At 52.9% G+C, this 27,948-nt stretch overlaps 2 protein-coding genes across 3 annotated transcripts; one reads left to right on the plus strand and one right to left on the minus strand.

The window, feature by feature from the left end:
• Positions 1-2,073: 2,073 nt before the first annotated feature.
• On the minus strand, positions 2,074-10,170 carry WDR54 (WD repeat domain 54). Of its 2 annotated transcripts, XM_056855799.1 has the most exons (10): positions 9,946-10,170; positions 9,031-9,093; positions 8,787-8,853; positions 8,442-8,498; positions 7,898-8,002; positions 7,754-7,793; positions 3,902-3,994; positions 3,541-3,703; positions 3,183-3,257; positions 2,074-2,205 (listed from the first exon to the last, which is right to left on the minus strand). In XM_056855799.1, the coding sequence occupies exons 1-10, from the start codon at positions 10,168-10,170 to the stop codon at positions 2,074-2,076; spliced, it is 1,020 nt and encodes a 339-aa protein (XP_056711777.1). The 2 variants fall into 2 exon arrangements, with proteins under 2 accessions (XP_056711777.1, XP_056711776.1); XM_056855798.1 differs by lacking the exon at positions 7,754-7,793 and having other exon boundaries at positions 3,902-4,002; positions 7,875-8,002.
• A 1,635-nt stretch (positions 10,171-11,805) lies between these two features.
• On the plus strand, positions 11,806-26,448 carry C9H2orf81 (chromosome 9 C2orf81 homolog). The gene is made up of 5 exons (XM_056855748.1): positions 11,806-12,030; positions 22,841-23,051; positions 23,111-23,127; positions 25,147-25,959; positions 26,251-26,448. The coding sequence occupies exons 1-5, from the start codon at positions 11,806-11,808 to the stop codon at positions 26,446-26,448; spliced, it is 1,464 nt and encodes a 487-aa protein (XP_056711726.1).
• Positions 26,449-27,948: the final 1,500 nt, after the last annotated feature.

A 27,948-nucleotide genomic window follows, 5' to 3' on the forward strand; every position in this document is an offset into this window, starting at 1 on the left:
TGTTTGCGGCACTCACTGTCCTGAAGGGCTGACGGATGCCAGCCCCCGCGGCTGATGCGCATCTCTGTTTATAACCACTGTGAACTGGGCCTAGCCCACCCCTCATTTTCTTACACACTTTTCAGTATTGGACTGTTTTAACCTTTAATAAAAACCTTTTGTATTGTGGATTTGGTCTGTGTTTTTGCCGTGCTGGGGTGCGTGTACTTGCGGAAGGTCTTCTACATTGAACACTCTCAGGAATGCCGCATTGGCTGCCCCAGCAGCAGGAGCAGCAAAGTCCAGCCTGCTCCCAGTGGCAGCGAGACCTGCAGGCCTGGCTGCCGGGGAGGGTCCGGAGCAGGGGCAGCTGCAGCCCTTCTCCTGGGCTGGTCGGCCCATCTTGCTGCTCTCCGTCTCTATTTGGCAGTCAAGAAAGGGGCTGGGTGGGGGGTCTGCAGTCCATGGGTGAGAGGGGCAGGGAGGGGCAGCTGGACTGGGTGTGCTGCTATGTGTTCTGGGGGTCTCCCTCTGTACAGGGTACAGTCTGGCGGATGGGAGGCTGCTGTGGTCAGGTACCAGCCAAGCCCCAGAAGTCAGCAGCGGCCCCTTTTTGAGGGGAGGAGCTGGAGCAGTTGTGGAAACAGCCCTTGCCCATATGGAGCGTGGAACCCGGACTCATCACAGCTGGTGGGGGGGGGGGCAGAGAGCTGCACTTTGCTCCATCCAGTGAAGGAGAGAGGAGGGCGCTTCAGTGGGTCACTGACCAGCCCATCTTGCTAGGTTGGTGTGGGAATAAACAGGAAGCGGAGGTGCCCCTTGGAAGAGTGGGCAGAAATAAAGCCCCGGGGCAGCTGCCCCTTCTACTCATCCCCCGGACAGCAGGCTGAGTGGCAGGCAAGAGGTTTCCAGGCAGGTCCAGCAACGAACCTGAGGCCAGCGGCCTGCCTGCATGGGGCACAAACACCGCCCTGGCCCCTTCTGCGGGCTGCACAAACCTTTAGCAGATCCATCCCGGACCCTCAGCTGGGTCAAAAGATTCCTGCCCTGAGCAATAAGCCACTCTCCACTCCAACGTGCACCCGTTCTTACCAACCTCCTTCCTGTGCCATTGGCCAATTGGGGGCGGGAGGCAGGCCTGACCCTGCTCCGCTGGGGAGCACAAACGAGCAGCCTGGTAGAAGCCAAGCGGGGCCTTGAGGCCTCCCCTGCCCTCTCCAAGGGGGAGAGCACCCATTTAGCCAGTGGCTTCCTGGATGGGCCCACTTCCCTCCCAGCTGTCAGTGGGCAATACTGATTCTTCTTATTTACGGGGCAAAAGGCACCTGCTCTGCTATGCCAGCCCTTGCCAGGGACCGGTCTACCCAGCCCCCCAGCCCTGCAGAGCCTGCGCTCACCCCACACAACCATTTGCTCCCCTGCCCCGGCCACCAGGCTCAGCTGCCAGGGTTGCTCCAAGAGCCAGGGGAACTGCTCTTGCCACACCCAGCTTATGACTCAGCTCCCCCCCCTCAGGTTCCTTCCTCCTGCAGCCTCAATACAGGAGGCCAGGAAGTCTGCTTATTGCTGGGGGGGGGTGGTAAACTGAAGGGCAAGAGACCTGCCCTCCCCAGAAGAGCAAGGAGGGAATCCCAAGGGCCAGCGGGAGAGGCAGGCAACCAAGGCCGAGTATCGGCAGCCACCACTGGGCCTGCTTGGGGCCGTCCACATGAAGCAACAACCTCCAGAAAATTACAACTTTAAAATGGGTTTATTTTAATGGGTGTGTGTGTGTGTGTGTGTGTATGTGTGTGTGTATATATATATATAAGGGGTGGGGTCTCCAGACCCTGCAGGGCCTGCCTCTAGGGCTCGGCCTGCACAGTTTCCTGGCTGAGGGCCCAGGGGGCCGTACTAGGCTGAGCATTCCTGCGCCCTCCAGCCAGCGGAGCTTTGAGCGGGATATGCCCAGGGCCCACCCCCAGAGCCTCTGGACAGCACCTCCTGCAGCCCCTGGGTGGGACACCCAAGAGCCCCTGAGGGAAGAGCAAATGTGGCCCCCACAGGTTAGTGTCTGCCCCTCCATTCTTGTGTGTGTGTGTGGGGGGGGGGGAGCTACAGCTGGACATAGCGGATTATCTCGCTGAGGTCGTAGCCGGTGACAGCAAAGGTGCTGCCCTCTGGGTCGCAGAAGCGGGCGCCGCAGATCTGGGTGTCCGTCAAGCATTCCGTCTGGCAGTGCTTGATCTGCAAAGAGATAGGAGGGAGTCACCCCCAGCAGCCCCCAAGAATGCACCCCAAAGGGGGCTGGGGGCTCTGATTGAGGCCCAGCGGGCACAGAGCACTGGTGACAGTCAGGGACAAGGGAAGGCCCTCCCCGCTCAAGGTCTGCCTGGCCCAGTGCTCTGTGCCCCCCCTTCCCTTCCCCTCCCCGCTCTTTTCAAGGCTGCGTTGCCAGGTGCCAGAATGGACTGGGGGCCTTTCCCTTGGCTTCCCTCTTGAGGAAATGAAGAAGAGCTTGTTTTTATACCCTGCTTTTTCTCTACCTTGAAGGAATCTCAAAGCGGCTTGCCATCCCCTTCCCTTCCACCCCCCACAACAGGCACCTTGTGAGCAGGTGGGGCTGAGAGAGTTTGGAGAGAACTGTGACTGGCCCAAGGTTAGCAGGCTTCATGCAGAGGAGTGGGGAATTGAACCCAGTTCTCCAGATTAGAGTCTGCTGCTCTTGACCACTATGCCACACTGGCAGCCCCTTTCCTTTCAGCCTCATGGAGAACAGAGCAATGACAACAGAGCAATGGGGTTCACTGGCAGACCAAACTGGCCCTGGACTAAGGTCTTGTGTGTGTTACATTTTACCAGGGATCGTGATAGTGTCTTGCACTCCATCAGCTCCTCGGGCGGGCGTGTGTGTGTGTTGCCTCTCCAGAGACCTTCTGTGTGTGTGTGTGTGTGTGTGTGTGTGTGTGTGTTGCCTCTCCAGAGATCTTCTGGGCCCTGAGCCACTGAGCCCCGGCGCAGGTTAAATCCAGTCCCAGGATAAGGCTACACAGTGTGGACAGGGACATATCAATGGCCAAGCTCTTCTGCTCCAGATCAGCAGGGGAAAGTCAGTTGTGGATGGGGAGGGAGAAGGGGGGCACTTTGAGACAGCTGCCTGAAGGCAAGAAGGAGGATTCAGGGCTCCCCTGGCGGAGAGTGTGGCACAGAAGCTGCCCACTTACCTCAATGTCTTCAGTGTCTGGATTGCACGTCAGCCCCCAGACTGTTACAAAGGAGTCTTCGGCCCCTGACAGCAGCTGCAGGGGAAAGGAAAGGCAGGGGGGTGAGTTCTCTCCCTCCCACACTGAAGTCTTGGCCTGGAGGAATTGTCCTCTGGGCCAAGACCCCTTGCCGGGGGGGGGGGTGCTCCTGGCACCAAGGGGGGAAAGACCAGGGTATTGCCAGGCGACGAGAGTGGAAGCAACCAGATGGGCACCTCAAGGAGGTTCACAGGTGAGACTGGGTCAAGTCCCCGCGCTTCACTCTGAAAATGGCAGCTGCATTTGGGCTGCATTTGAGTCCAGCCAGGGACAGACTCACCTTCCCCGAGAGCGGAGCAAGGTCCAGGGCGTAGATCCAGCGTGCGTGAGCAGCCACCTCAGCTCGGAGGGTGCCGCCAGCTGCCTCGTAGAGACGGATCTGGCCATTGCCGTAGCCAGCCATGATCACACCGTTCCACAGCTTGACGGAGGAGCAAGGGCACCTGGGTAGTGAGGGGAGGCCTCAGGGGAGAGTGTGACCTTACCTGCCCACTTTTTAAATCATGGCAGTGGGATCACTGCTCTACCCCTCCCGAGGCCCTGAAGTGGGAGTGCATCCCAAGACATCTGCTTTCTGCCATCAGCTTGAGGCACAACTGCAGAATTGCCTTTGGCAAGCCCATCCCCTCCTCAGGCCTTACCCAGAAGCCGGGATTTTGGAGACCAGCTGGAATTCTTCCCCAGAACGCCAGGCACACAGTGCCCCAGCATCATCGGCAGTCACCAGGTCAATGCTTCCTTCCTGCATACAGGGAGAAGGACAAGAACAATCCTGCAGCTTTGGCCTGCGAGCAGAGCTGGACCCAGCGCCTGGGAGCCCCCTGACAGAGCGGGGGGTTAGGATGCACACGCCCCTCGGCACCCCAAAACAAACTCTGAGGCACTTCTGTGACTTCTCCCGTCAAGACGCTCCGTTGCCATCTTCTGGCCTCCCAAAGCATGGTACTACTAGGCCAGCCCTTAGGAATTAGGAGCTGGGGGCAGGCTGTCCCACTGAATAAGTTTGGGGCCAGCCCACATCCTACACTCAGGCTGCTGGGGGCCTGTCTCCATGGGACGGTCCCCCCACTGCATCGTGCTCAAAACAACACTGTTGTACAAGTTACTCTCAAGTGTTTACCCCACAGTCATTGCCGCCAACACACCTACTCCCCAAACCAGCTGAGGACTCCCCCAAGTTGTCCTTCCCTGCTGCCAGGAGACTCTCATAAGAACATAAGAAAGGCCCTGCTGGATCAGACCAAGGCCCATCGTCCAGCAGTCTGTTCACACAGTGGCCAACCAGGTGCCTCTAGGAAGCCACTAACAAGACAAGTGCAGAAGCACCATCCTGCCTGTGTTCCACCGCACCCAAAATAATAGGCATGCTCCTCTGATACTAGAGAGAATAGGTATGCTGCATGACTAGTATCCATTCTAACTAACAGCCATGAATACCCCTCTCCTCCATGAATATGTCCACTCCCCTCTTAGAGCCCTCCAAGCTGGCAGCCATCACCACATCCTGGGGCAGGGAGTTCCACAATTTAACTATGCGTTGTGTGAAAAAAAACTTCCTTTTATCTGTTTTGAATCTCTCACCCTCCAGCTTTAGCAGATGACCCTGTGTTCTAGTATTATGGGAGAGGGAGAAAAACTTCTCCCGGTCCGCTCTCTCCAAACCATGCATAATTTTATAGACCTCTATCATGTCTCCCCTCGGCCGCCTTCTTGCCAAGCTAAACAGCCCTAAGCGTCTTAACCGCTCCCCATAGGACAGTTGCTCTAGTCCCCTAATCATTTTGGTTGCTCTTTTCTGCATCTTCTCAAGCTCTGTAATATTCTTTTTTAGGTGTGGTGACCAGAACTGTACACAGTATTCCAAGTGTGGTCTCACCATAGATTTGTACAAGGGCAGTATGATATCAGCAGTTTTATTCTCTATTCCTTGTCTAATTATGGCCAGCATGGAATTTGCCTTTTTTACAGCAGCCGCACACTGGTTTGACATCTTCATTGAGCTATCCACTACCACCCCAAGATCGCTTTCTTGGTCTGTTGCTGCCAGCACAGATCCCATCAGTGTATATGGTTGGGATTTTGTGTCCCAATACTCTCCCCAGCCCAAGTCACGGCCTCCAGCTCAAGGGCCTGTTTCAGGCACGACCTGCATCAGGGCCTGATGGGCCGTGCAGACAAAGAGCTCCGAAGGCAGCTTCCCTCCTCTGGGCTGCCAGGAGTGTGGGGGGGGGGCTCCTCCTTCCCTCCTCACACCCCAGAACCACCAGCAGCAGCCAGGTGGGTTTGCAGGACCATCTCTCATCGCAGCCAGCTGTCCCTCTCGATAAGGGCACCCCATTCTTGGCCAACGTAACCTCAGACACCACATACAAAGTTCTCTATGCTCATTCGTCCTCTGAAACTATGTAACTGTGGCATTAGTACACACACGAACACACCAAAAGTGGCCTCACACTGAGCCAGACCATCAACACTGACCCTCGAGGTCAGCACTGTCTACTCAGACTGGCAGAAGCTCTCCAGGGCCTTATGAAGGGGTCTTTCCTGTCACTTGTTAACTGATCCTCATTTAACTGGAGATGCTGCCAGGGATTGAACCGGGGACCTTCTGCAGGCCAAGCGGAGGCTCCACCACTCAGCCTCCCAAGACAAATGGATTCCTGTTACTATTAAGCACAGCAAGGTGTATCAGAAACACCCATTGAAAGCTTCTGCTCCTCTGACTGACTGCTGCTCCCCAGCCAATAATATGCTCCGTCTTTGAACTCAGTCTTCACTGCTGTCCTTGGCTGAGCACGCTGGCCATTCTCGGGCGCTTCTTGCGCCTGGACCCCAGCACTGATGACCACCGGTATGAGCTAGGTGGTGTCCACTGCACGAGGCTGTCAGCAAGGGCTTCCATTCGGGCCCTGGGTAAGCAAGCTCCATTCTCTCCCCCCCCCCCACAACCCCCGTGCTCATTCCTTCTCTCGCTCGGCATTAGCGTTTCAATAGACATCCGCTGCATCTCATCCTTTCGTGTTCCGCCATTACGTGTAATCAATTCTATTGTATGTTCCCTATAAATATCGTCGAAGGCTTTCACGGTCAGAGTTCACTGGTTCTTGTGGGTTATCCGGGCTGTGTAACCGTGAACCAAGACCACGGTTACACAGCCCGGATAACCCACAAGAACCAAAGTTCCTTATAAAGATGACAAGTATTTCCCCCATCTGTATTCTGACCTTAAGTTGGTATGGACCTACTGAACTCGTTTTGCTTTCTTAATAAAACTTTTAACTCGCTGCACAGTCTGGAGTGAAGTTTACTATTACTGATATGCAACGAGTCAAAAACGGCAAGAGTCCAGTAGCACCTTAAAGACTAACAAAAATATTTTCTGGTAGGGTATGAGCTTTCGTGAGCCACAGCTCACTTCTTCAGATAAGTGAGCTGTGGCTCACGAAAGCTCATACCCTACCAGAAAATATTTTTGTTAGTCTTTAAGGTGCTACTGGACTCTTGCCCTTTTTGACTACTGCAAACAGACTAACACGGCTACCCACTGTGATATGCAACGAGGTACTGAAGTCCTGACAGGCCCCGTTATCTCGCTGCCCCAGAATCCTTGCCCAAGACTGCTCTCATCTGGGTTTCCTGAGCCCCTACCTGGCATGGCCCAGGTGGAGAGAACAGGCCGGCCCCAACTTCTGGCCAGCAGAAGTATCTTCAGTCAAGAGTAGCACCTCCTCCCCTATACTTCTGTCCAGAACTGTGACAATATGAATAAAGAACTGGAGGGGGGTACACCCTAAAATAAGCTTTGGGAGATGATATATCTCCATGACCATCAGGTGGCCTCCTTTGAGGTAGGTACACCAGTATTGCCCCTGGTCCAAAGGTTTGGTGCAGGGCAAGATGCTTCAGTGAGGATAAGGACTTCTCAATAAACTTTGGGCCACAAAGAGTGGTCGAATGCCCCTGCCACAACTGTAAAAGCATGCCAGGGACTGCCTGATCTGAGGGGCCCTGTGGTTGGAGAATCTGCTTTAATCTCTGCTCTTCCAAAAAGGAGCAACATAAAGGAGAAGCAGCGGTGTGCGTGCAGAGTGCAGACTTGTGTCAGCTGCCTTGGCCCACGGAGTGCCCCCCCCCTTGAGGGAGCATGAAAAGCCAGCCCAGCTGTTATTGGGCCTGGCCAGCCCCCCAGGGAGAAGCCAGAGGCCTCGGCCCCAACCAAATCCATCAAGGACAGCCTGTAGCCCAGTGAGCATCATGGCAGAGTGGAGATTTGAGCCAGGTTGCTCTGCCCCTGGTCTGACACCACATCAAGCAGGAGCTCAGTCTGGTACCAACTGAAGCCCCCCCACACACACACACACACAAGTGGCACCTGGGCCGCTGGTGATGTGCTGAAGCACATGAGTCCTCTGGGTGACCCCCCTCCCTCCTCAAACGGCAGGAAGGCTCCGAAGAGCCCCAGGCTACAAGGGAGAAAGGGGTGGGTGGCCTACAGGGTCCCACACTCCAGGCCACAGCCAGGACAAGGGGAAGCTGGCGGCGGAGGGGCCTGGGCGCCCACCCCCTGGCAGAAACGGGAACAGCTGGCCCAAGGGGCTCGGGCTTCTGCCTTACCGGCTGCTCACAGAGCTCTGCACCTATGTCTGTGATGGCACTGCGGTGCTCTTCCAGAACCTCACTCAGGGTGATGTTGGTGCCCTTGCAGGGGATGTCAAAGACAAGGACGCACCCCAGCGACGTCCCTGCAGGAGGAAGGGAAACAGGCTGAGGACCCTCTCCCATGAGGACTGGCCTCCCTGCCCTCCCAGCTGAGGAGCCAGCCGAGTTTCTACCAAGACTAGCCTTTGCCCCCCACCCCACCCCAGCCACAAGGAGCCAATGGAGCAGCCACCCTCCCTTCCTCTCCTTCTTGAGAAATGGGGCTACATACCCAGTGAGCCCCCTCCCAGAAAACAGCTCGTCATCCAAGCTCACCCACCAAAGCTGTGATCCCCCCCACCCCTCTTTTGCCCTAACAATACACCTCCCTGGAATCCAGATGCAGCAACTATTGGGTATGTAACACCCAAACACCACCCAAAACCTGGCTCCAGACTTTAGGCCCTAAAAATCTCTGGCTCCCAAGGCCACCGCATCTCCGTCCATCTCAGTCTGCCTCCCTGCCCCTTGACAGTTGCTTACCCACACACACAAAGCGCTGGCCAGTGGCTGCGATCCCACGAGCAAACACAGCCTGCCCTGGGAAGGACAAAGAAAACGGGAGGAGGGGATGGTGGGTCAGGAGCATGCCTGGGGGATCATGGAACGTGACAGGGAGGAGCATCACACACGCCTCCAACCTGGCAGGAGCGGCATGCCAGGAAGCAGGGCCAAGCAAAGAGGAGCAACGGCAGCACCCTGCAGCCCAGAGCTGGAAGGGAGCAGGCCTGCTGTGACTCCTGAACCACCGTCTCCAGGAACCATGGGCTAGACAGCACCCTTCCTCTCCCCCTCCCACAAAAACACTACCTGTTTTCCAAAGAGTACCTGGCGAAGATTCTGAGGCATCCAGAGCATGCCAATAAACCATAATGGATCCATCTGCCTCATACATCTTGGGAGAAAAGAGGAAAGAGATGCACAGTGAATCACAGCGCAGACTCCCTGGGCTGGTCCAGCGGTCCTCTGGAGAAGAATGAGACCAGAGGCCCAAACAGCTGCCAGCCACCGCCTCCGGGTCTTTCATGGCCAGCCACCGCATCCAGCCCAAGCCCTGAGCCCCGTCTCTCACCTGGATTCCTTTCTGCGATGTGACCACCAACAGACTCCGAGAGGGGAGGACGCACCAAGCTGCCTGAGGAGAGTGCAGGACAGAGAGGGGGAAGGATCTGGTGCTTCGCCCAGGTTCCTGTGGAGCTAGCCTCAGCCAGTGAGTGCACCTCAGACCATATGCAGAGTACTTTCCCTCCCTCCTACCAATACTGACTTCGATGGCCCAAGGGTCTGATTCAGCGTAAGACAGCCTCATGTGTTCATGTGTTCGCTTTTCACCCACAGGAGACCGCTAATCATTTTACTTAGGGCTGCATTTGACTAATTTGATTTATATTTATTGGCAGTCCTATTTGGAGATTTTAAATTGTGGTCTTTTACGTGTTTTTTATAATAGTTACTTTATTCACATTGCATGCTACTTTCAGTTCCGCAAGGCAGAAAGGCATTGAATAAATGTTCAAATAAATATTTACGTTCTGTTGTAAACTGCTTTGGATCTCCACTGGAAAGAAAATCAATGCATAAATACCGAGATCAGTAAGGGTTAAGGGAGCAGAGGGCACAAGAGGCAACTGCAGAGCAGCCTGTTCCAGGCAGGCAGATTGGAGGAGCTTCCCCAAGCCATGACCAGATTGGGGGCCTTGGACAGCCAGAGCTCAAGTCACCCTACAAAACCTCTCTTGGGTTTCAAAGCTGCCCTCCCCCCATGCACTCAGGGGCACTCTTCTTGGCTGCAATATGTCTATTGCTGCCTGTTCATCAATCTGGCTGCTCCTTCAGTCGGCCAGTTCCAGGCTGGCCCATGCCGATGCCCCTGGCTGCTGGCACTGGCTCTGGAGTGACAGGAGAGGAGCAGCTGCCCAGCAGGGGCGGGGTGGATGGGTGCTGTCCCCTTGGCACCCTGCCCGCCTCCTCCGCCACGCCCTCTCACCTGGGTGAGGATGGAGGTGCCGGCGGCTAGGCTGCCCTCCTTGGCCTGCAGCTGGCGGTGGGAGACACTGAGCCCGTCGGCGGAGGCGCTGAGCAGGTGGACGGTGCCGCCCTGCACGGTGGCAAAGTAGGTGAGCTGCTTGGCGGGCAGGGGCAGTGCGCTCAGGTTGTTGTAGAGGGCAGAGCTGCTGCCCTTCAGCACCAGGCTCTTCTGCCTACGGTACATCCTGCCCTGGGGAGGGAGAGGGGGAGAGAGGGGGGAGAGTCAGGCCGCGGCACCCCCCCAGCCCTGCAGCCCTGGAAGGGAGGGCCTGAGGGGCTCTGGGGGTGGACACACCTGGGGGGGGGGGTTCGGAAGGCCACAGGCACCGCCTGCCCAGCCAGAAGAAGAAGAAGACCTGTTTTTTAAATGCCGACTTTCTCTACCACTCAAGGGAGACTCAAACCGGCTTAAGGGAGACTCAAACCCTTCCCCTCCCCTCCCCTCCCCATAACAGACACCCTGTGAGGTAGGTGGGGCTGAGAGAGTGTGACTTGCCCAAGGTTACCCAGCTGGCTTCATTTGTGTAGGAGTAGGGAAACAAATCCAGTTCACCAGATTAGCCTCCGCAGCTCATGTGGAGGAGGAGGAGGAGGAGGAGGAGGAGGAGTGGGGAATCGAACCCGTTCTTAGGGTTGCCAGGTCCCTCTTCGCCGCCGGCGGGAGGCTTTAGGGGCGGAGCCTGAGGAGGGCGGGGTTTTGGGAGGGGCTTCAATGCCATAGAGTCCAATTGCCAAAGCGGCCACAGAGAACTGCTCTCTACCGGCTGGGGATCCGTTGTAATAGCGGGAGATCTCCAGCTAGGACCTGGAAGTTGGCAACCCTACCGGTTCTCCGGACCAGGGCCCACCCCATCGGCCTCGCCGGGCTGGAGGCCGATGGGGTGGGCCGGTTGCCTAGGGCCTCCCTCCCGCGCCCCTGCCTGCCCACAGGGCGTGAGAGCGGGGCGGCGGGATCCCTCCGCGCAGGGCCCGCGCGCCCGCCCCCACCGCGCAGCCCTGCAGTGTAGGCCCCTCCTCGGGCCCCCCCCCCGGGGACGCTCCCCGCGCCTCGCCCGCGGCCCTCACCTCCTTCGGCTTCGCCCGCTGTCATGGAAACGACGCGCCGGCGCGGTGACGTCACGCCGCGGCGCCGAGGTGCGAGGCGAGCGTCGCCGTGGCAACGGGGCCCGTCGGGCAACCGGAGAGGAGGCGGCGGCGGCGGTTGAGGCGGTTGAGGCGGAGTCGGCGGGGGGGCCAAGAGGTGCCGGGGCTGCCCCGGAGGGAGAGGCGGGCAGGCAGGCCCGGGGCGGGCGAGGCCCGGCGAGGCTCCTCCGCCATGCTGGGCGTGAGTCTGCCGGCGCTTGCGGGGGGCGGGGCCTCCGCCGAGCCCGGAGGTAGACTGCTCCTGCGCCTGGAGGCTCCTCTCGCCCGGCAAGCGGCCTGGAAGGGGAGCGCGCGGCCGGGTGGCAGCCGGACCCCCCTGGTTGGCCACCGCCCGCCTCTGCCGGGCTGCGAGGGACCCTACTCCCGAGTAGGAGGCTAGATGGCCATCCGACAGCAGTGCTGATCCTGTGACCTCGGGAGGCCATGAGAGGGCACCTTGGCCATCCTCTGGGCAGGGAGCAGGGGTCACTGGCGGTGCGGCGGGGGGAGGCAGTTTGGAATTTCCTGCATTGGGCAGGGGGTTGGTCTAGATGACCCTGGTGGCCCCTTCCAACTCTATGATTCTGGGGGAGGGCAGCCCCCTCCCGGAGAGCCAAACAGCTTCCCACACACACACACACCAGCCCTGCTGAGCAGCCCCCTCCTTTCTCTCCATGTCCTGTTTGCTCTGCAGAAGATGGCGTCCCGGGACCGCGTGGCTCAGGCCAAGTCCCGGGCGGAGCGGTCGCGGCCCCCTACTGTGCCCGTTCCCCAGATCGACATCGTGCCGGGCCGCCTGTCTGAGGCCGAGTGGCTCTCGCTGCTGTCCTTCGAGGATGCCGAGGATGCCGTGGGAGACCTCCTGGCCCTGCTGCTGGACCAGGTGCTGGAGGGATGCTACAAGGTGTACCTGGCCCGCCAGGTGAGTCAGCGAGGGGCCCTTCTGGGGCGTGGCCTCCAAGGGCACCTGCCCTGCGGCTCGAGAGGATAGGCACCACCGGGCACCACCTGTTTCTCTCCCGTTTCCACATCCCACAGCTGATGCCAGGCACTGCAAACGGTAACTGGCCCAGTTAAGCTCCAGCTGTCAGACACAAGGTGGGAGGAGGGGTTCAACCCAGGAACGCTTTCAGAACACACCTGCTTCAGCCGAAGTATTGGCGGCACCCAGGTGACTTGGGCATTCGGCAGAGTTTTTGTCCAGCTGGCCTTTTCTTCTCCCATCAAGCTCCTCCCTTAGCTGTTTATTTTCTTTCTTCATAGTCTGCCTTTTCCCAGGCAGATTACACATAGTGAGTCAGTACAGACAACAAAATGGGGCATTCAATAAACAAGTCTGGAACTAACCTGAAATCTAAAAGTGAACTGAAGCATAACAAAAGTATTCACATGACGCATTAAGCAGTGCAGAAATTACATAATAGGATCCTACTTAGAGTATTCTGCATCAGTGGGGATTTTCAGGTTGAGGGGAGACCCATGCATGGTGCATTATAGTAGTCTAGTCTTGATGTTACGGTGGTGTGGATCCAGGTAACCAGATCAGCTGCATCAAGGTAAGGGGCTAGACTGAGTTGGTAAATCCCTACAGTATCATACATACGAAGCTGCCTTATATTGAATCAGACCCTTGGTCCATCAAAGTCAGTATTGTCTACTCAGACTGGCAGCGGCTCTCCAGGGTCTCAGGTAGAGGTCTTTCACATTACCTCCTTGCCTAGTCACTTTAACTGGATATGCTGGAGATTGAACCTGGGACCTTCTGCATGCCAAGCAGATGCTCTACCAATGAGCCACAGCCCTTCCCCGTTATGTTAGTCGAGATGCTACCCAAGCAAAGTCTTTTAGAGTGTTTAGGCACGTGGGAGCCCCCACCTCCCAGAAAAGCCTCTACTTCCTTTTCCCTGCTGGGAAGGGGCTGGTTGCCAGGCCTGCCTGAGGGCTAATGGGGAGGGGGGGGCTTCACAAAAGATCACTAACGGGCTCTACACACATTGGAGGACTGTACTGGCCCTCTTAGGCCTCAGAGCCCTGCTTGGCTCAGGAGGCAGCAGGAGGTGGTGGCGCCAACTGCTGCCCTCCCTTTAGCTAGCTGTGGGAAAGCCAGGGTCCCTCTGCTGCCCTCTGCTGAAAGCTTTAGCTACCCATGAAGAAAGAGTGACGTGAGTTATTTTCTCAGCTGGAAGAAAAACACTGAGGACTCCAGACAAATTCACAAACTTTCTTGCTAAGTGAAGTGAATCCAGCTTAACAGAGGCCATTAACCCTCAGGGGCGTAGACTTTCCAATTTCCCAGGGGGATTCAAAACAGATAAAAGGAAGTATTTCTTCACCCAACAAATAGTTAAATTATGGAACTCCCTGCCTTAGAATGTGATGATGGCTTTAAGAGAGGAGTGGATATGTTCATGGAGGAGAGGAGTATTCATGGCTACTACTAAAAATGGATACTAATCATGATGCATACTTATTCTCTCTAGTATCTGAGGAGCATGCCTATTATATTCATAGAATTATAGAGTTGTAAGGGACCATCAGGATCATCCAATACAACCCCCTGCACAATGCAGGACATTCACAACTACCTCCCCCCCAACACCCCCAGTGACCAGAAGATGGCCAAGATGCCTTCCCTCTCATCATCTGCCTAAGGTCACAGAATCAGCATTGCTGACAAATGGCCATCTAACCTCTTCTTAAAAGCCTCCAGGGAAGGAGAGCTTACCACCTCCCGAGGAAGCCTGTTCCACTGAGGAACTACTCTAACTGTTAGAAAAGTCTTCCTAATGTCTAGACGGAAACTGTTTTGATTTAATTTCAACCCATTAGTTCTGGTCCGACCTCCTGGGGCAACAGAAAACAACTCGGCACCATCCTCTCTATGACAGCCTTTCTTGAAGATGGTTATCATATCCCCTCTCAGTCTTCTCCTCTTCAGGCTAAACATACCCAGCTCCTTCAACCTTTCCTCATAGGACTTGGTCTCCAGACCCCTCACCATCCTTGTTGCCCTCCTCTGGACACGTTCCAGCTTGTCTACATCTTTCTTAAATTGCGGTGCCCAAAACTGAACACAGTACTCTAGGTGAGGTCTAACCAGAGCAGAGTAAAGCTATACCATCACTTCGCATGATCTGGACACTATACTTCTGTTGATGCAGCCCAAGTCCGCATTTGCCTTTTTAGCTACTGCATCACACTGCTGACTCATGTTCAGTGTTTGGTCTACTAAGACCCCAAGATACTTTTCACACACACTACTGCTCAGACAAGTCTCCCCCATCCTATAATTATGCATTTGATTTTTCCTACCTAAATGCAGAACTTTACATTTGTCTTTGTTGAAGTGGATTTTGTTAGTTCTAGCCCACTTCTCCAGCCTGTCAAGATCATCCTGCATCTTGGCTCTGTCTTCTACTGTATTTGCTACCCCTCCCAATTTAGTATCATCTGCAAATTTAATAAGCATCCCCTCTATTCCTTCATCCAAATCATTTATAAAGATGTTGAACAACACAGGACCCAGTACAGATCCCTGAGGAACTCCACTAGTCACTTCTCTCCAAGTGGATGAGGAACCATTAACTAGCACTCTTTGGGTGTGATCTGTCAACCAGTTACAGATCCACCTAACAGTAATAGGATCTAAACCACATTTTCCCAATTTGTCAACTAGAGTACTATGTGGAACCTTATCAAAAGCCTTACTGAAGTCTAGATATACTATGTCTACAGCATTTCCCTGATCCACCAAGGTAGTAACTTTCTCAAAAAAGAAGATTAGTCTGGCATGACTTATTCTTGAGAAACCTGTGCTGGCTCTTAGTGATCAGATCCATCCTTTCTAAATGCTCAAGGACCGGCTCTTTGATGATTTGTTCAAAAACTTTTTCTGGTACAGAAGTCAAGCTGATGGGTTGGTAGTTACCCAGATCTTCCTTTTTCCCTTCTTGAAGATGGGGACAACATTTGCCCGTCTCCAGTCTTCTGGCACCTCACCTGTTTGCCAAGACTTTTCAAAAACAATGGTCATAGAATCATAGAGTTGGAAGGGACCACCAGGGTCATCAAGTCCAACCCCCTGCACAATGCAGGAAATTCACAACTACCTCCCCCCACACCTAGTGACCAGAAGATGGCCAAGATGCCCTCCCTCTCATCATCTGCCTAAGGTCACAAAATCAGCATTCTGACAATGGCCACCTAACCTCTTCTTAAAAACCTCCAGGGAAGACTTTAGGAGAGCAAATTTTAACAAACTTAAACAACTCTTTTTTGTTGTGTTTAGCATCTCTGGCTAGCCTAAATTCATACTGAGCTTTAGCTTTCCTAACACTCTCCCTACAAGCACTAGTTATATGTTTATATTCCTCTTTGGTTATAAGGCCCTCCTTCCACTTCCTAAATGAGTCTTTTTTATTTCTCAACTCTTTAAAAAGCTGTTTATGGAGCCACCCTGGCCTCTTTAGGCTCCTCCCATTTTTCCTTCTCATAGGAATGGTTTGTGATTGCGCCTTCAGTACTTCATTTTTAAGAAATGCCCACCCTTCTTGAACTCCCTTCTCCTTAAGTATTTCTGACCATGGGATTCTACCCAGCATAAGTTTAAGTTTGTTAAAATTTGCTCTTTTAAAGTCCAACCTATATGTCTGACTATGTACAGTTTTCCTTTCCCCCAAGATTGTAAATTCCAAGATTACATGGTCACTACTACCCAGAGCGCCTACTACTTTAACCTCATCAACCAGTTCTTCCCTGTTGGTGAGAATCAAGTCTAAGATAGCAGATCCTCTTGTTTCTGTGTCCACTTTCTGGAACAGGAAGTTGTCAGCAAGACAAGTCAGGAATTTATTGGATCTTGCATTTTTAGCAGAGTTGGACTTCCAGCAGATATCCCGGTAATTAAAATCTCCCATGACCACCATGTCCCGTCTCTTTGAGAACTTTGTAATTTGGTCCAGGAGTGTCTCATCCAAGTCCTCTGCCTGGTTTGGTGGTCGATAGCAGACTCCCACCATAATATCATGATTATTTCTTACTCCTTTTATTTTTACCCATAGACTCTCGACTGAACTACCATGCTCAGATTCATGTACTTCTCCACATGTGTACACACGTCTTTGACATACAATGCTACTCCTCCCCCCTTCCTTATCTGTCTATCTCTTCTAAACAAGTTGTACCCCTCAATCTTAATATTCCAGACGTGAGTGATATCCCACCAAGTTTCAGTAATACCAATTAGGTCAAAATCCCCTTCCTGTATTTGGGAAGCAAGTTCTTCCTGCTTGTTTCCCATACTCTGCGCATTAGTGTACAGACATTGGAATCCATGGTTTATGTGCCCCGAGGTTTTAGTCTCTGAACTTACCCTCAAGTTTATGCTTCCTCGCATACATGGCACTCCCCGCAAATCCCTCATGAGAGGGAGGGCATCTTGGCCATCTTCTGGGGATGGAGTAGAGGTCCTGGGCTGTGTGCGGGAGGTAGTTGTGAATTTCCTGCGTTGTGCAGAGGGTTGGACTAGATGACCCTGGTGGTCCCTTCCAACTCTGTGATATTGTGATACTATTAGGTACTGTGGAATGCTGCTGCAGGATGCTGCTGCAGTTGTCTTGTTTGTGGGCTTCCTGGAGGGATCTGGTTGGCCACTGTATGAACAGACTACTGGACTTGATGGGCCTTGGTCTGATCCAGGATGGCCTTTCTTATGTTCTTATGATACATTATCAAAGAACTGAATCAACTCCCTATAGTTTGAAGCCACTGACAGTAAGGAAGCTGTTTTATAGTCCACCTAGTGGGGCAAAAGTGTCTCAGATTTATGTTCTCTGCCTGCTGAAAGTGTTTAAACAAAGCAAGACATTTTGGTGAAGTTATCACAAAGGTGATCATGTCAGATAACTCACTTAGGCAATTTTTACACATACTAACATTTTCTGACACATCATGTACCACTAAGTTCACAACATATGCAAAACCATGAACATATAGTGCTCTTGTCTCCTCAGCCTTTACAAGAGCCTGTATACTAAGACATCCAGCAACATTCATTGCACCATCATAGCATTGGCCATAGCATCTTTCAAGAGAAAGATCAAAGTGACAGAGTACATATTTCAAAATAGAAAAGAGAGTTTTAACAGTGGTGGATTCAGTTTCATAAAATCTAAAAAGAATTCCACCACAAAGATATCCTCTGTAGCAATGCAGAAGCAAAATTAAACCTGTACTTGTGTGGTGATATCTGTGGTCTAATCAACAGTTACATTGTAATAAACAGCTGCTTTAATCTCTCTCACTAGCGTACATAGAACATTGTGAGTCATGATATCAAGCATTTAATTCACAGTGGTAGGTGAGATCCATTTGTAGTTTGTACGATTCAACTGTGATTTCAGCTGTGGAACATCTGCAGCACTTAGCAGCAAGAGCTGTTTCAGGTTTGACTCTTCCTCATCATGGCTGTATATTGCAATGCCCTGACAGGCAAAGCACCTTACTGATGCTAAAATTATCAGCAGTGTCTTTCTAGCAACTCGCATTTGCTTCTGCTGGCCTTCTGAAAACTTGCTGTGTAAAATTCATCCTGCTTTAACAGAGGCTATAGCTTGGACAGCTGCACGGTGCAAGTTAGAATTCTGATGGGTCTGAAAACTAAACAGTCCTTGTCTCTCAATGTGTTTGTAAGAGGAACATTCATGTCATTTGCTGCTAAGTGAAAGATGTCACAATATACTTTTTCCATTGCCACATCATGAGAGAGCCATTCATAGGTTCTTTTCGAAGTATCTTAACATAAGAACATAAGAAAGGCCCTGCTGGATCAGACCAAGGCCCATCCAGTCCAGCAGTCTGTTCACACAGTGGCCAACCAGATGCCTCTAGGAAGCCACTAATAAGACGAGTGCAGCAGCACCATCCTCCCTATGTTCCACCGCACCCAAAATAATAGGTATGCTCCTCTGATACTAGAGAGAATAGGTATGCTGCATGACTAGTATCCATTCTAACTAACAGCCATGAATACCCCTCTCCTCCATGAATATGTCCACTCCCCTCTTAAAGCCCTCCAAGCTGGCAGCCATCACCACATCCTGGGGCAAGGAGTTCCACAATTTAACTATGCATTGTGTGAAAAAATACTTCCTTTTATCTGTTTTTAATCTCTCACCCTCCAGCTTTAGCAGATGACCCCGTGTTCTAGTATTATGGGAGAGGGAGAAAAACTTCTCCCTGTCCACTCTCTCCAAACCATGCATAATTTTATATACCCCTTTCATGTCTCCCCTCAGCCGCCTTCTTTCCAAGCAAAACAGCCCTAAGCGTCTTAACCTCTCTTCATAGGGCAGTTGCTAAAGCCCCCTGATCATTTTGGTTGCTCTTTTCTGCACCTTCTGAAGCTCTGCAATATCCTTTTTTAGGTGTGGTGACCAGAATTGTACACAGTACTCCAAGTGTGGTCTCACCATAGATTTGTACAAGGGCAGTATGATATCAGCAGTTTTATTCTCTATTCCTTGTCTAATTATGGCCAGCATGGAATTTGCCTTTTTTACAGAAGCCGCACACTGGGTTGACATCTTCATTGAGCTATCCACTACCACCCCAAGATCCCTTTCTTGGTCTGTCGCTGCCAGCACAGATCCCATCAGTGTATATGTGAAGTTGGGATTTTTTTGGTTCTTGTAGGTTATCCGGGCTGTGTAACCGTGGTCTTGGTATTTTCTTTCCTGACGTTTCGCCAGCAGCTGTGGCCGGCATCTTCAGAGGAGTAACACTGAAGGACAGTGTCTCTCAGTGTCAAGTGTGTAGGAAGAGTAATATAGAGTCAGAAAGGGGTTGGGTTTGAGCTGAATCATTGTCCTGCAAAAAGTAACAAAGGTAATGAGCTAACCATTGTCCTGTAAGTATCAAGCTAATGTGCTAATGAGGGTGTGGTATGTTGATATGGAACCATTGTATCCTGAAGTGATCTGTTAATGTGTGAAATCCAAAGCTAATCTGCATGGCTATTGTTGACTGTGGTCTTTGTTAGTCTGGAGAAGAATACAAAAAGAAGATTGAGGAACTTCTGGACCCTGCCACATACAAAAAACTAAAACGAGATCCAACTTGCAAAATTACCAGGAAAACTAGCATACTGATCAAGAATTCCACTCTTCATCCAGACCCACAGAAAACTATGCAAGACAGAAGCACAACCACCACGATTATATGGACTACCTAAAATTCATAAGGATTCCGTCCCACTCCGACCCATCATGAGCGCCATTGGTTCCCCAACATATGAATTAGCTAGATATTTGACCACTCTCCTACAGGACCACATTGGAAAAACCACTTCTTACATTAAAGACTCAACTCACTTCATCAACAAAATCAGTCCATTGAGACTCAACCCACAGGATATATTAGTCAGTTTTGATGTTGTATCCCTCTTTACCAAGGTTCCAGTAAAAGACACAATCTCATTGATTAACCAGATTTTTCCAGAAGATATAACAGCCTTATTTCACCATTGTCTGACAACAAGTTATTTCCTATGGGATAAAGAATTTTATGAACAGATTGATGGAGTAGCTATGGGAAGTCCACTCAGTCCAGTAATAGCAAACTTTTACATGGAATATTTTGAAAAGACAGCATTAGAATCGGCACCTTACAAACCTACAGTCTGGTTCAGGTTCGTAGATGACACATTTACTATTTGGAGCCATGGTGAAGAAAAATTAATGGACTTTCTAAACCATCTTAATAATATCCATTCAAACATTCAGTTTACTATGGAAAAGGAAATTGAGGGTAAACTCCCATTTCTTGATACCCTTGTCATCCGTAAAACAAACTTTCAGTTAGGTCACAAGGTCTACCGGAAACCAGCTCACACAGATCGCTACTTACACAAAAACTCCAACCCCCCCCCCGACAGAAAAGAGGAATATTCAAAACATTAATGGACCGTGCAAGACGGATCTGTGAACCACAGTTACTCAAGGAAGAAATTAATCATCTAAATCACGCACTGCTAGCAAATGGCTATTCCAGAAATGAAATCAGAAGGGCCATTAAAGCAAACAAAAATCAGAAAACTCAGGAAAAACAGTCTCCCATAGGAAAAGGTATTCTTGCCATTTATTAAAGGAGTCACTGATAGGATGGAGAAACTTTTGAAAAAACATAACCTACAAACAGTGTTTAAACCCACCAAGAAAATACAACAAATGCTACGATCAGCAAAAGACAAAAGAGACCCCCTCACCCCTGCAGGAGTATATTGTATACCTTGCAGCTGCGGACAAGTTTACATCGGGACAACAAAATGCAGCATACAAACAAGGATAAAAGAACATGAAAGATACTGCAGACTGGGCCAACCTGAGAAATCAGCAGTGGCTGAACGTGGACTGACACAAACAGGACACAGGGTCTTATTCCAAGACACTGAAAGACTGGGCAATTCTACCAACTATTTTGTCAGATTGCACAGAGAAGCCATTGAAATTCATAAACATCAGCACAACTTTAACAGAAAAGAAGAGAGTTTAAGAATGAATAAAGCTTGGCTTCCTGTCTTGAAAACCTCCAGACTAACAAAGACCACAGTCAATAATAGCCATGCAGATTAGCTTTGGATTTCACACATTAACAGATCACTTCAGGATACAATGGTTCCATATCAACATACCACACCCTCATTAGCACATTAGCTTAATACTTACAGGACAATGGTTAGCACATTACCTTTGTTACTTTTTGCAGGACAATGATTCAGCTCAAACCCAACCCCTTTCTGACTCTATATTACTCTTCCTACACACTTGACACTGAGAGACACTGTCCTTCAGTGTTACTCCTCTGAAGATGCCGGCCACAGCTGCTGGCGAAACGTCAGGAAAGAAAATACCAAGACCACGGTTACACAGCCCGGATAACCTACGAGAACCAATGAACTCTGACCGTGAAAGCCTTCGACAATATATTGGGATTTTTTGTCCCAATATGCATCACTTTACACTTGCTCACATTGAATCTCATTTGCCATTTAATGCCCATTCTTCCAGTATGTAGAGATCCTTCTGGGGCTCTTCACAGTCCGATTTTGTTTTAACCACCCTAAATAATTTGGTGTCATCTGCAAACTTGGCTACTTTACTGTTTAACCCCAACTCCAGGTCATTGATGAACAGGTTGAAAAGCACCGGTCCCAACACAGATCCCTGAGGCACCCCACTGCTCACATCCCGCCACTGTGAGAACTGACCATTGATTCCTACTCTCTGCTTCCTATTTTTCAGCCAGCTCTCACTCCATAAGAGGATTTGTCCTCTTATCCCGTGACTATGAAGTATCTTGGCACTGTCGGCCTGGCATTGCTTAACATTAGAAGCTCTCTTCTCTGAAGAGGGAAGTGTCACAATCCAGAATTGGTTGTAGGTCGTTAATTATAATACATTGGACTGGTTTGAGTTGTGAGCTGGATGTGACCACCAGAGGTGTTCTATTGTAATTTTCTTTGGGTTTGTCTTGTAGCAAGCTGTTCTTGGGTATCATTCTGGCCTTTCCTGTCATCTTTTTTACCATATCAGCAGGATATTCTAGTTGCAAAAATGCTCACTGTAGCTCCCAAGTGAGTATCTCTGTCTGAGGGGTTGGCGCAGCTGCGACTATAGCGTAGGACTTGGCTATGGACACTGGACTGTTTGATATGGTTGGGGCGGTACCTGGAGGCATGTAGATATGTTTGCTGATCTGTCAGTTTCGAGTATAACGTGGTGCTTGTGCATCCCTCGTGTAACCATGCTGTGGTGTCCAGGAAGCTTATTTCCTGTTCAGAGAAATTAATAGATAGATTGATTGTGGGGTGAAAGTTGTTGAAAGCTTGGTGAAATCGTTTGAGGGGTTCTTTGCCATGAGTCCAGACAAAGAAAATGTCATCAGTTAATCTCAAGTAAAGGAGAGGTACCAATGGGTAGGAATTCAGAAAATGCTGTTCTACATCCACCATGAAAATGTTGGCATACTGTGGAGCCACGCAGGTGCCCACAGCTGTGCCACTGATTTGAAGGTTTAACTCCTCACCAAACCTGAAGTGGTTGTGGGTGAGAAAAAACCTGCAGAGTACAGTGGCAAGATCCTTTGTTTGGGCCATAGGAACAGGTCATTTAAGAGTGTATAAATTCTTAATAAACACACAAATACATACTAGCAAACAGGAACAAAGCCCTAAAGACTAACAGAAATTGTAATATGATACAACAGGAAGGTAGGACAGGACTGCTTCAGCTGCCCTTGTAACTGAGCCCCTCATGTGGGCACTGGTTGCCTGGGAGGGGGGGGGTCTCAAGCCCCTCAGCCCCCCATAGTTTACAGCCCCCTATGTTAACCCTCATCCATTCTTGGCAGTTTATGTCAAGGCAGTACCACAGATTTTTCTGCAGCTGTTCTCCATTCTTTTGTCCTGGTTCAAGCAGGCTCTGTAGAGAGGCTGCATCTAAATTGTCTAAATGAAGCAGTAACTGAGCAGGGCGTCTGCCCACTGTGTGTTTGTGTGTATGGTGGGGGGGGGGTGTATCCTGCAGGCCAGTTCGGACTGGCCTTGCTTACTGAGAGGAAGTGGGATGATAAAGCCATTCTGCAGGACACCTTCTGGCTCCCCACAAGGAGACCCATTCACTGCTCTCCATCTGCACGCGTGTCTCACTCATCCCAGCCCCCCCTCTTCTCTGCAGTGCATCCCCTACGTCATCAACCAAGCACGGGAGGCCATGGTGCAGATCATCGAGTGGCGCTTCTTGGTGCGGGATGAGGGCCAGGCGGATGTCTCAACAGACCCCACGTGGCAGGAGGATGAGGAGCCTGTGGCCTGCATCACGGATTCGTGGGCGCAGGGTTCTGTGCCCGTGTTAGAAGCCATGCCACGTCCGGAGGAGGAAGAGGTAGGCTCACTGGTAATAGCGGAGGAGTCATCTCATGACTCCTTGTCACAAGACCAGGTGAAGAAGAAGAAGAAGAGTTGGTATTTATATGCTGACTTTCTCTACCACTTAAGGAAGAATCAAACCGGCTTACAATCACCTTCCCTTCCTCCTCCCCACAACAGACACCCTGTGAGGTAGGTGAGACTGAAAGAGTGTGACTAGCCCAAGGTCACCCAGCTGGCTTCATGTGTAGGAGTGGGGACACAAATCCAGTTCACCAGATTAGCCTCCGCCACTCATGTGGAGGAGTGGGGAATCAAACCCAGTTCTCCAGATCAGAGTCCGCTGCTCCAAACCACCACTTGTAACCACTGCACCAAGCTGGCTCCCAGAAGAAGAGCTGGTTTTTATACCCCACTTTCTCTACCATAAGGAGTCTCAAAATGTTGCCTCCTGTTCAGCGGTGTTCAGCGGTTTGCTGCCTGTGGTTGTGGAGGTTCCCTCAACTCTCCATGGCTCATAGCCATGGCCAGGCCTCTCCTCCAGGAATCTCTCTTGCCCACAAAGTGCAGATGGCTCTGGCCATCACTGTGTCCACTGGCAGTAAATTCCCCAGTTGATTACTCACTGAGTAAAGAAGTACTTCAATTTCTCTGTCCTGGACCTGTTTCCCATTTACTTCATTAGGTGCCCCTTGAACTCTGGTATTGCAGGAGAAGGGGGGAAAGCTCCCTGCCCCCTCTCTCCACCTCGTTCATCATTTAGTGCACCTCAGACGTCTCTTTTCTAAACTGAAAAGTCGCAGGCCCTTCAGCCTTTCCCCACGGGAGGGGCTCCAGCCCCTTCACTGTCCTGGTGACCCTCTTCTGTACTTGTTCCAGCTCTGCCTTCTTGACTGCCCTGGTTGGCTGTGGCTTTCCAAGGGCTCATTAGCACAATGGACTGAAACCGGGGCCTTCTGTGTGCTGGGGGTCTGCTGAAATACTGCGCCATGGCCTTGTCGTGCTGCTGTAGAGCTGCTTGGGGAGGGCCGTGGCTCAGCAGCAGAGAAAAAGCCCCCCCCCCCAATCCAATCTCTGGCTGCATCTTCAGGGAAAAGCATCAAGGAGCAGGTGATGGGAAGGACCTTGGAGATGCTCTGCGGGTCTGAGTGGACAAGGCCACTGGCCACGATACAGCAGGGGTCTGACTCCGTAGAAGGCGGTTGCACATGATCCCTCCAAGGCTGGCAGATTCTGCATGCAATCGCACCTGTTCTGAAGGTCCTGGAACTGCCTCCAGCTTCCTTTCTTCAGAGCCCTCCATCCCATTTATCCATTTGTGGTGCCCCAACCTAAGGTCCTCCCAGGACCTTTCCTGTGCTTCTTCTAAAGATTCAATGACATAGATGTAACTCCAGGGCAAACAATATCCGTTTCTGTTTTTTATTTCCGCTTAACTACAGAGAGTGGAGAAGACTCCTAGATCAGTGTAAAATTTCCTTTTCCAGTCCCTTCTCACTTTTCACCTGCTTTCCCAGGGCTGCCCAGAGCCACCATGCCCCCCATATGACCCTGATCCAAACCAAATATCATAATAAATCACTTGGCTTGCTGTTACCACACATCTGTAACAATAAAAGGATCTATGTGTCCATCTGTCTGTCTGTTTGTGTCAAGCATAACTCATCACAAAATAAGATTGGGAATGTCAAAATTGTCCACCAGCTTCAGGATGATCCTGGGAGTTCCAGGGCCAAAAATGAAAGGAATCAACATCCTGGCCCTGGTTATCTCCAGACCACCCCCCCCCCATTCTGTTTGCAGTGGATGCTAAGCCTGTGTAGTTAAAGTGTCAGACCAGAATCTTGGAGACCCAGGTTCGAACCGCCCCTCTGCCACGGAAGTTTGCCGGGTGACCCTGGGCCAGTTGCACACTCTCAGCCTAACCCTCACAGGGTTGTTGTGAGGATAAAAACGGAGGCGAGGAGAACCGTGTCAGCCACTTTGGGTGCCCACTGGGGAGAAAGGCAGGACACCAAAGGACCGTCCGGAGCCCAGCACAACCGGTCCTGGGGGGAGGGGGTGTGGGGGATCCGGGCAGTCTCGCGCCACTCTCCTGCACGTCTGTCCCTCCAGGTTCCTCCCCGCGAGCCGCCCGAGGAAGCCGCTGCTCCCCAGGAGGCGCCTTGTGACGCGGGTGCTGCTGCCCCCCGGGCGGAGGAGCCGCCCCGGCAGCCCTCCCGAGAAGAGGAGGCCCACGTCGCCACGGGGCTGCCGGCGCCCCCCCGCCGGGCCTCCTCTCTGCCGCGGGCGAGCGCGCCGGCGGCGGCCCGGTCCGGCGGCCCCCCGGGCGGGGAGGGCCGGCTGTGCCGGGCCGGGAAGCACCTGCTGCTGCTGCTGGCGGCGTCGGAGGAGCGTCCGCCGCGCGGCCCCCGCCCGCTCCTGCCGCCCTCCTGCAGCAACCTGCTGCGCATCCAGCTGGGCCGGCCGCCCACCAGCAAGGACGTGCTGTACGACGGCGCCGGCAACGTCACCGCCGTGCCGCGCCTCGACCCCGCCCGCCTGCCCAAGCGCTGGCTCAAGCCCTGCGTGCAGCTCGTGGACCCCGCCGCCGAGTGCCTGCGCCAGCAAGCCCTGCACACCCGCTCGGGCCAGCGGCCCCCCGCCCGGCCCAGCAGGAGGCGGCTCCCCCGCCAGGCCCCGCCCGCCGCGCCGCCCCCGCCCCCGGGCAGCCGCCTGCAGCCCACCAGCCTGCTCTTCGTCCCGCCCGCCCTGCTGCTGGAGGCCGTGCAGCTGGCCCCGGGGGTCAGCATGCGGGGCGGCGGCGGCGGCGCCTGGCGGGGGCGCCGCCCCGCCGCCCCGCCCGAGCCAGAAGGCGCCGGCCAGCCCCCGGAGCTCAAGCCCCTGGCCCCCGGCCCGCCCTGCCTCCCCGCCCTGGCCGTGGAGAAGGTGGCGGGGCCGCCCGGGCACAAGCTGCTCTCCCCGCTCCGCTCTCCCCCCTCCAGTAGGTGAAGCCCGCAGGCGGGAGAGGGGGGCCGGCTGAGGAGGAGGGGCGGGAGGGGGCCGGGGCCCCCCGCCCAGGCCCGAGGAGAGGATGGGCCCTCGGCTTTTGGACCGATCCGAGCACGGATAGATCCGTCGATTATTGCCAGACCCAGGTCGACGGGTTTACATGGCTGACCCTCAACCAATCCCTGAATAAACGTGCCCTTTGATATTTCTCCGACTTACACCAACAAGCGTGTTCTTGTGAAACGGGGCGGAGTCCTGGAGGCGAAGCCCACCCTCTCCGCCGGCAGGACGCTGCCCCAGCAGCGGGAGGCTTCTTTGGGCTGCGGCCCAGCCGCTGGTGCTCAAAGCGGCGCGTCCGAAGCGGGACCCTGCCGGGGGGCGCCTCGTGGGCGCAGTCAGGACGAGCCAAGTATTGTCCGCGACTGAAAACCGGGGAGGCCTGCGGGCTGGACCGGGCGGCTGCTCAGAGGGGCTTCGCTGCACTGCTGCCCGCCCACCCCCCTGCCCTTTCTACCAAACCAAACCAGGCTGGCTGCCTCCGGGCCGGTGCGGCCCCAGGGAGCCACCGGGTTGGCCGGGGGAGCCTCCTCCCCGTTGCAGTCTGGCCTAGAAGCAAACATCTGACGAGAGGTGGCTGTGCAAAGGAGGGGGGCTCGCAAGTATGGCCTGGGGGGAGCGGCGCTGGTCAAGGGGCTCCTGCCCGGGGGTCGTGCAGAGAGCAGAGGAATGCATTCTTGGGGGCCGAGTGCTGGGAAAGAGGCGGTGGCTCCCTGGGGAAGACGCTGGTGTGCTGGCAAACAACACGGGGGGAGGGCACACGGGATGTCCTTGGCTGGGCCACCTGCAGCCCCGACACCTCTGCCCGCCTCTCGGGGAGTCTCCTCAGACTCAGCTGGTGTCTGTTCAGAAGGGGAAGTTATGAAAGGCATCAGCCATGCCGGGAGCCGCCTTTAGCACCTCTACCCATGTGGGTCGTATGGGGCTAATTCAGGGTAACCAGAAAAAATTGCACATGAAAAAAGCCTACAAGGGAAAATGCCCACACAGAAAAATACGCTTACATACTTAAGGCCAGGAGAAGTTTGCGGCGGGTTCAGGAGTTGTAGCTCCAAGCACAACAGTGGCGGAAATATGGGCGCTGTATAATCAGAGTAGTTCCATTTCAGTTTCAGTCACCTTTATTGGCATGAGTATTTTTCCGTGTGGGCTTTTTTCTTATGTGCATTAATGACAGTGGGGGTTTTTCTGTGCGCAATTTTTATGTGGGCTTTTTTCATAGAACTGCCAACAGCCGCCCCCTCGAGCCAATCCATCCTCTTCATCATTGGGCTCCCTCCCTCCCGGAATTCCTGCCCCCCACGACCCAGAAGGAGCAGCCACGTGGCAGGAAGGGCAGGCCAGCCCCCCCCCCCCGACATACTAAAACAAAGGACAGCTACTGTCCATAGGGAATGCATAATTGCCAATAGAAACTCAGGCAAAACGCACTTGCCAATACAAAATAAGGGTATAAACGCTTGCCAACTGAGAATAAGGCAAACCACGCTTGCCCACTGACAGTAAGGGAGACCACACTTGCCCATAGAGAAACAGGGAAACTATGTTGCCAATAGAGAATCCAAAAACTAAGGACAGCAATTGCCCATAGGGAATTTATGATTGCCAATACTGAATCAGTCAAAACACACTTGCCAGTACAGAATTAGGGAATACACGCTTGCCAACTGAGAATAAGGCAAACCAGGGGTGTAGACTTTCCAATTTCCGGGGGGGGGGGGGGGGCTGGGGCTGGCATTAATATGACATAAGGGGGAGCCAGTGACATCACAGGGAGGGGCCTCCATTGCCACTATCTACGCAAGCAGGGCCATGAGGGATTTAGGGAGGGGCTCCCCAGAAATTTAGGGAGGCTTCAACAAATGATCA

This window comes from Euleptes europaea, chromosome 9 (genome assembly GCF_029931775.1).
Source record: "Euleptes europaea isolate rEulEur1 chromosome 9, rEulEur1.hap1, whole genome shotgun sequence".
Classification (NCBI taxonomy): Eukaryota; Metazoa; Chordata; class Lepidosauria; order Squamata; family Sphaerodactylidae; genus Euleptes; species Euleptes europaea.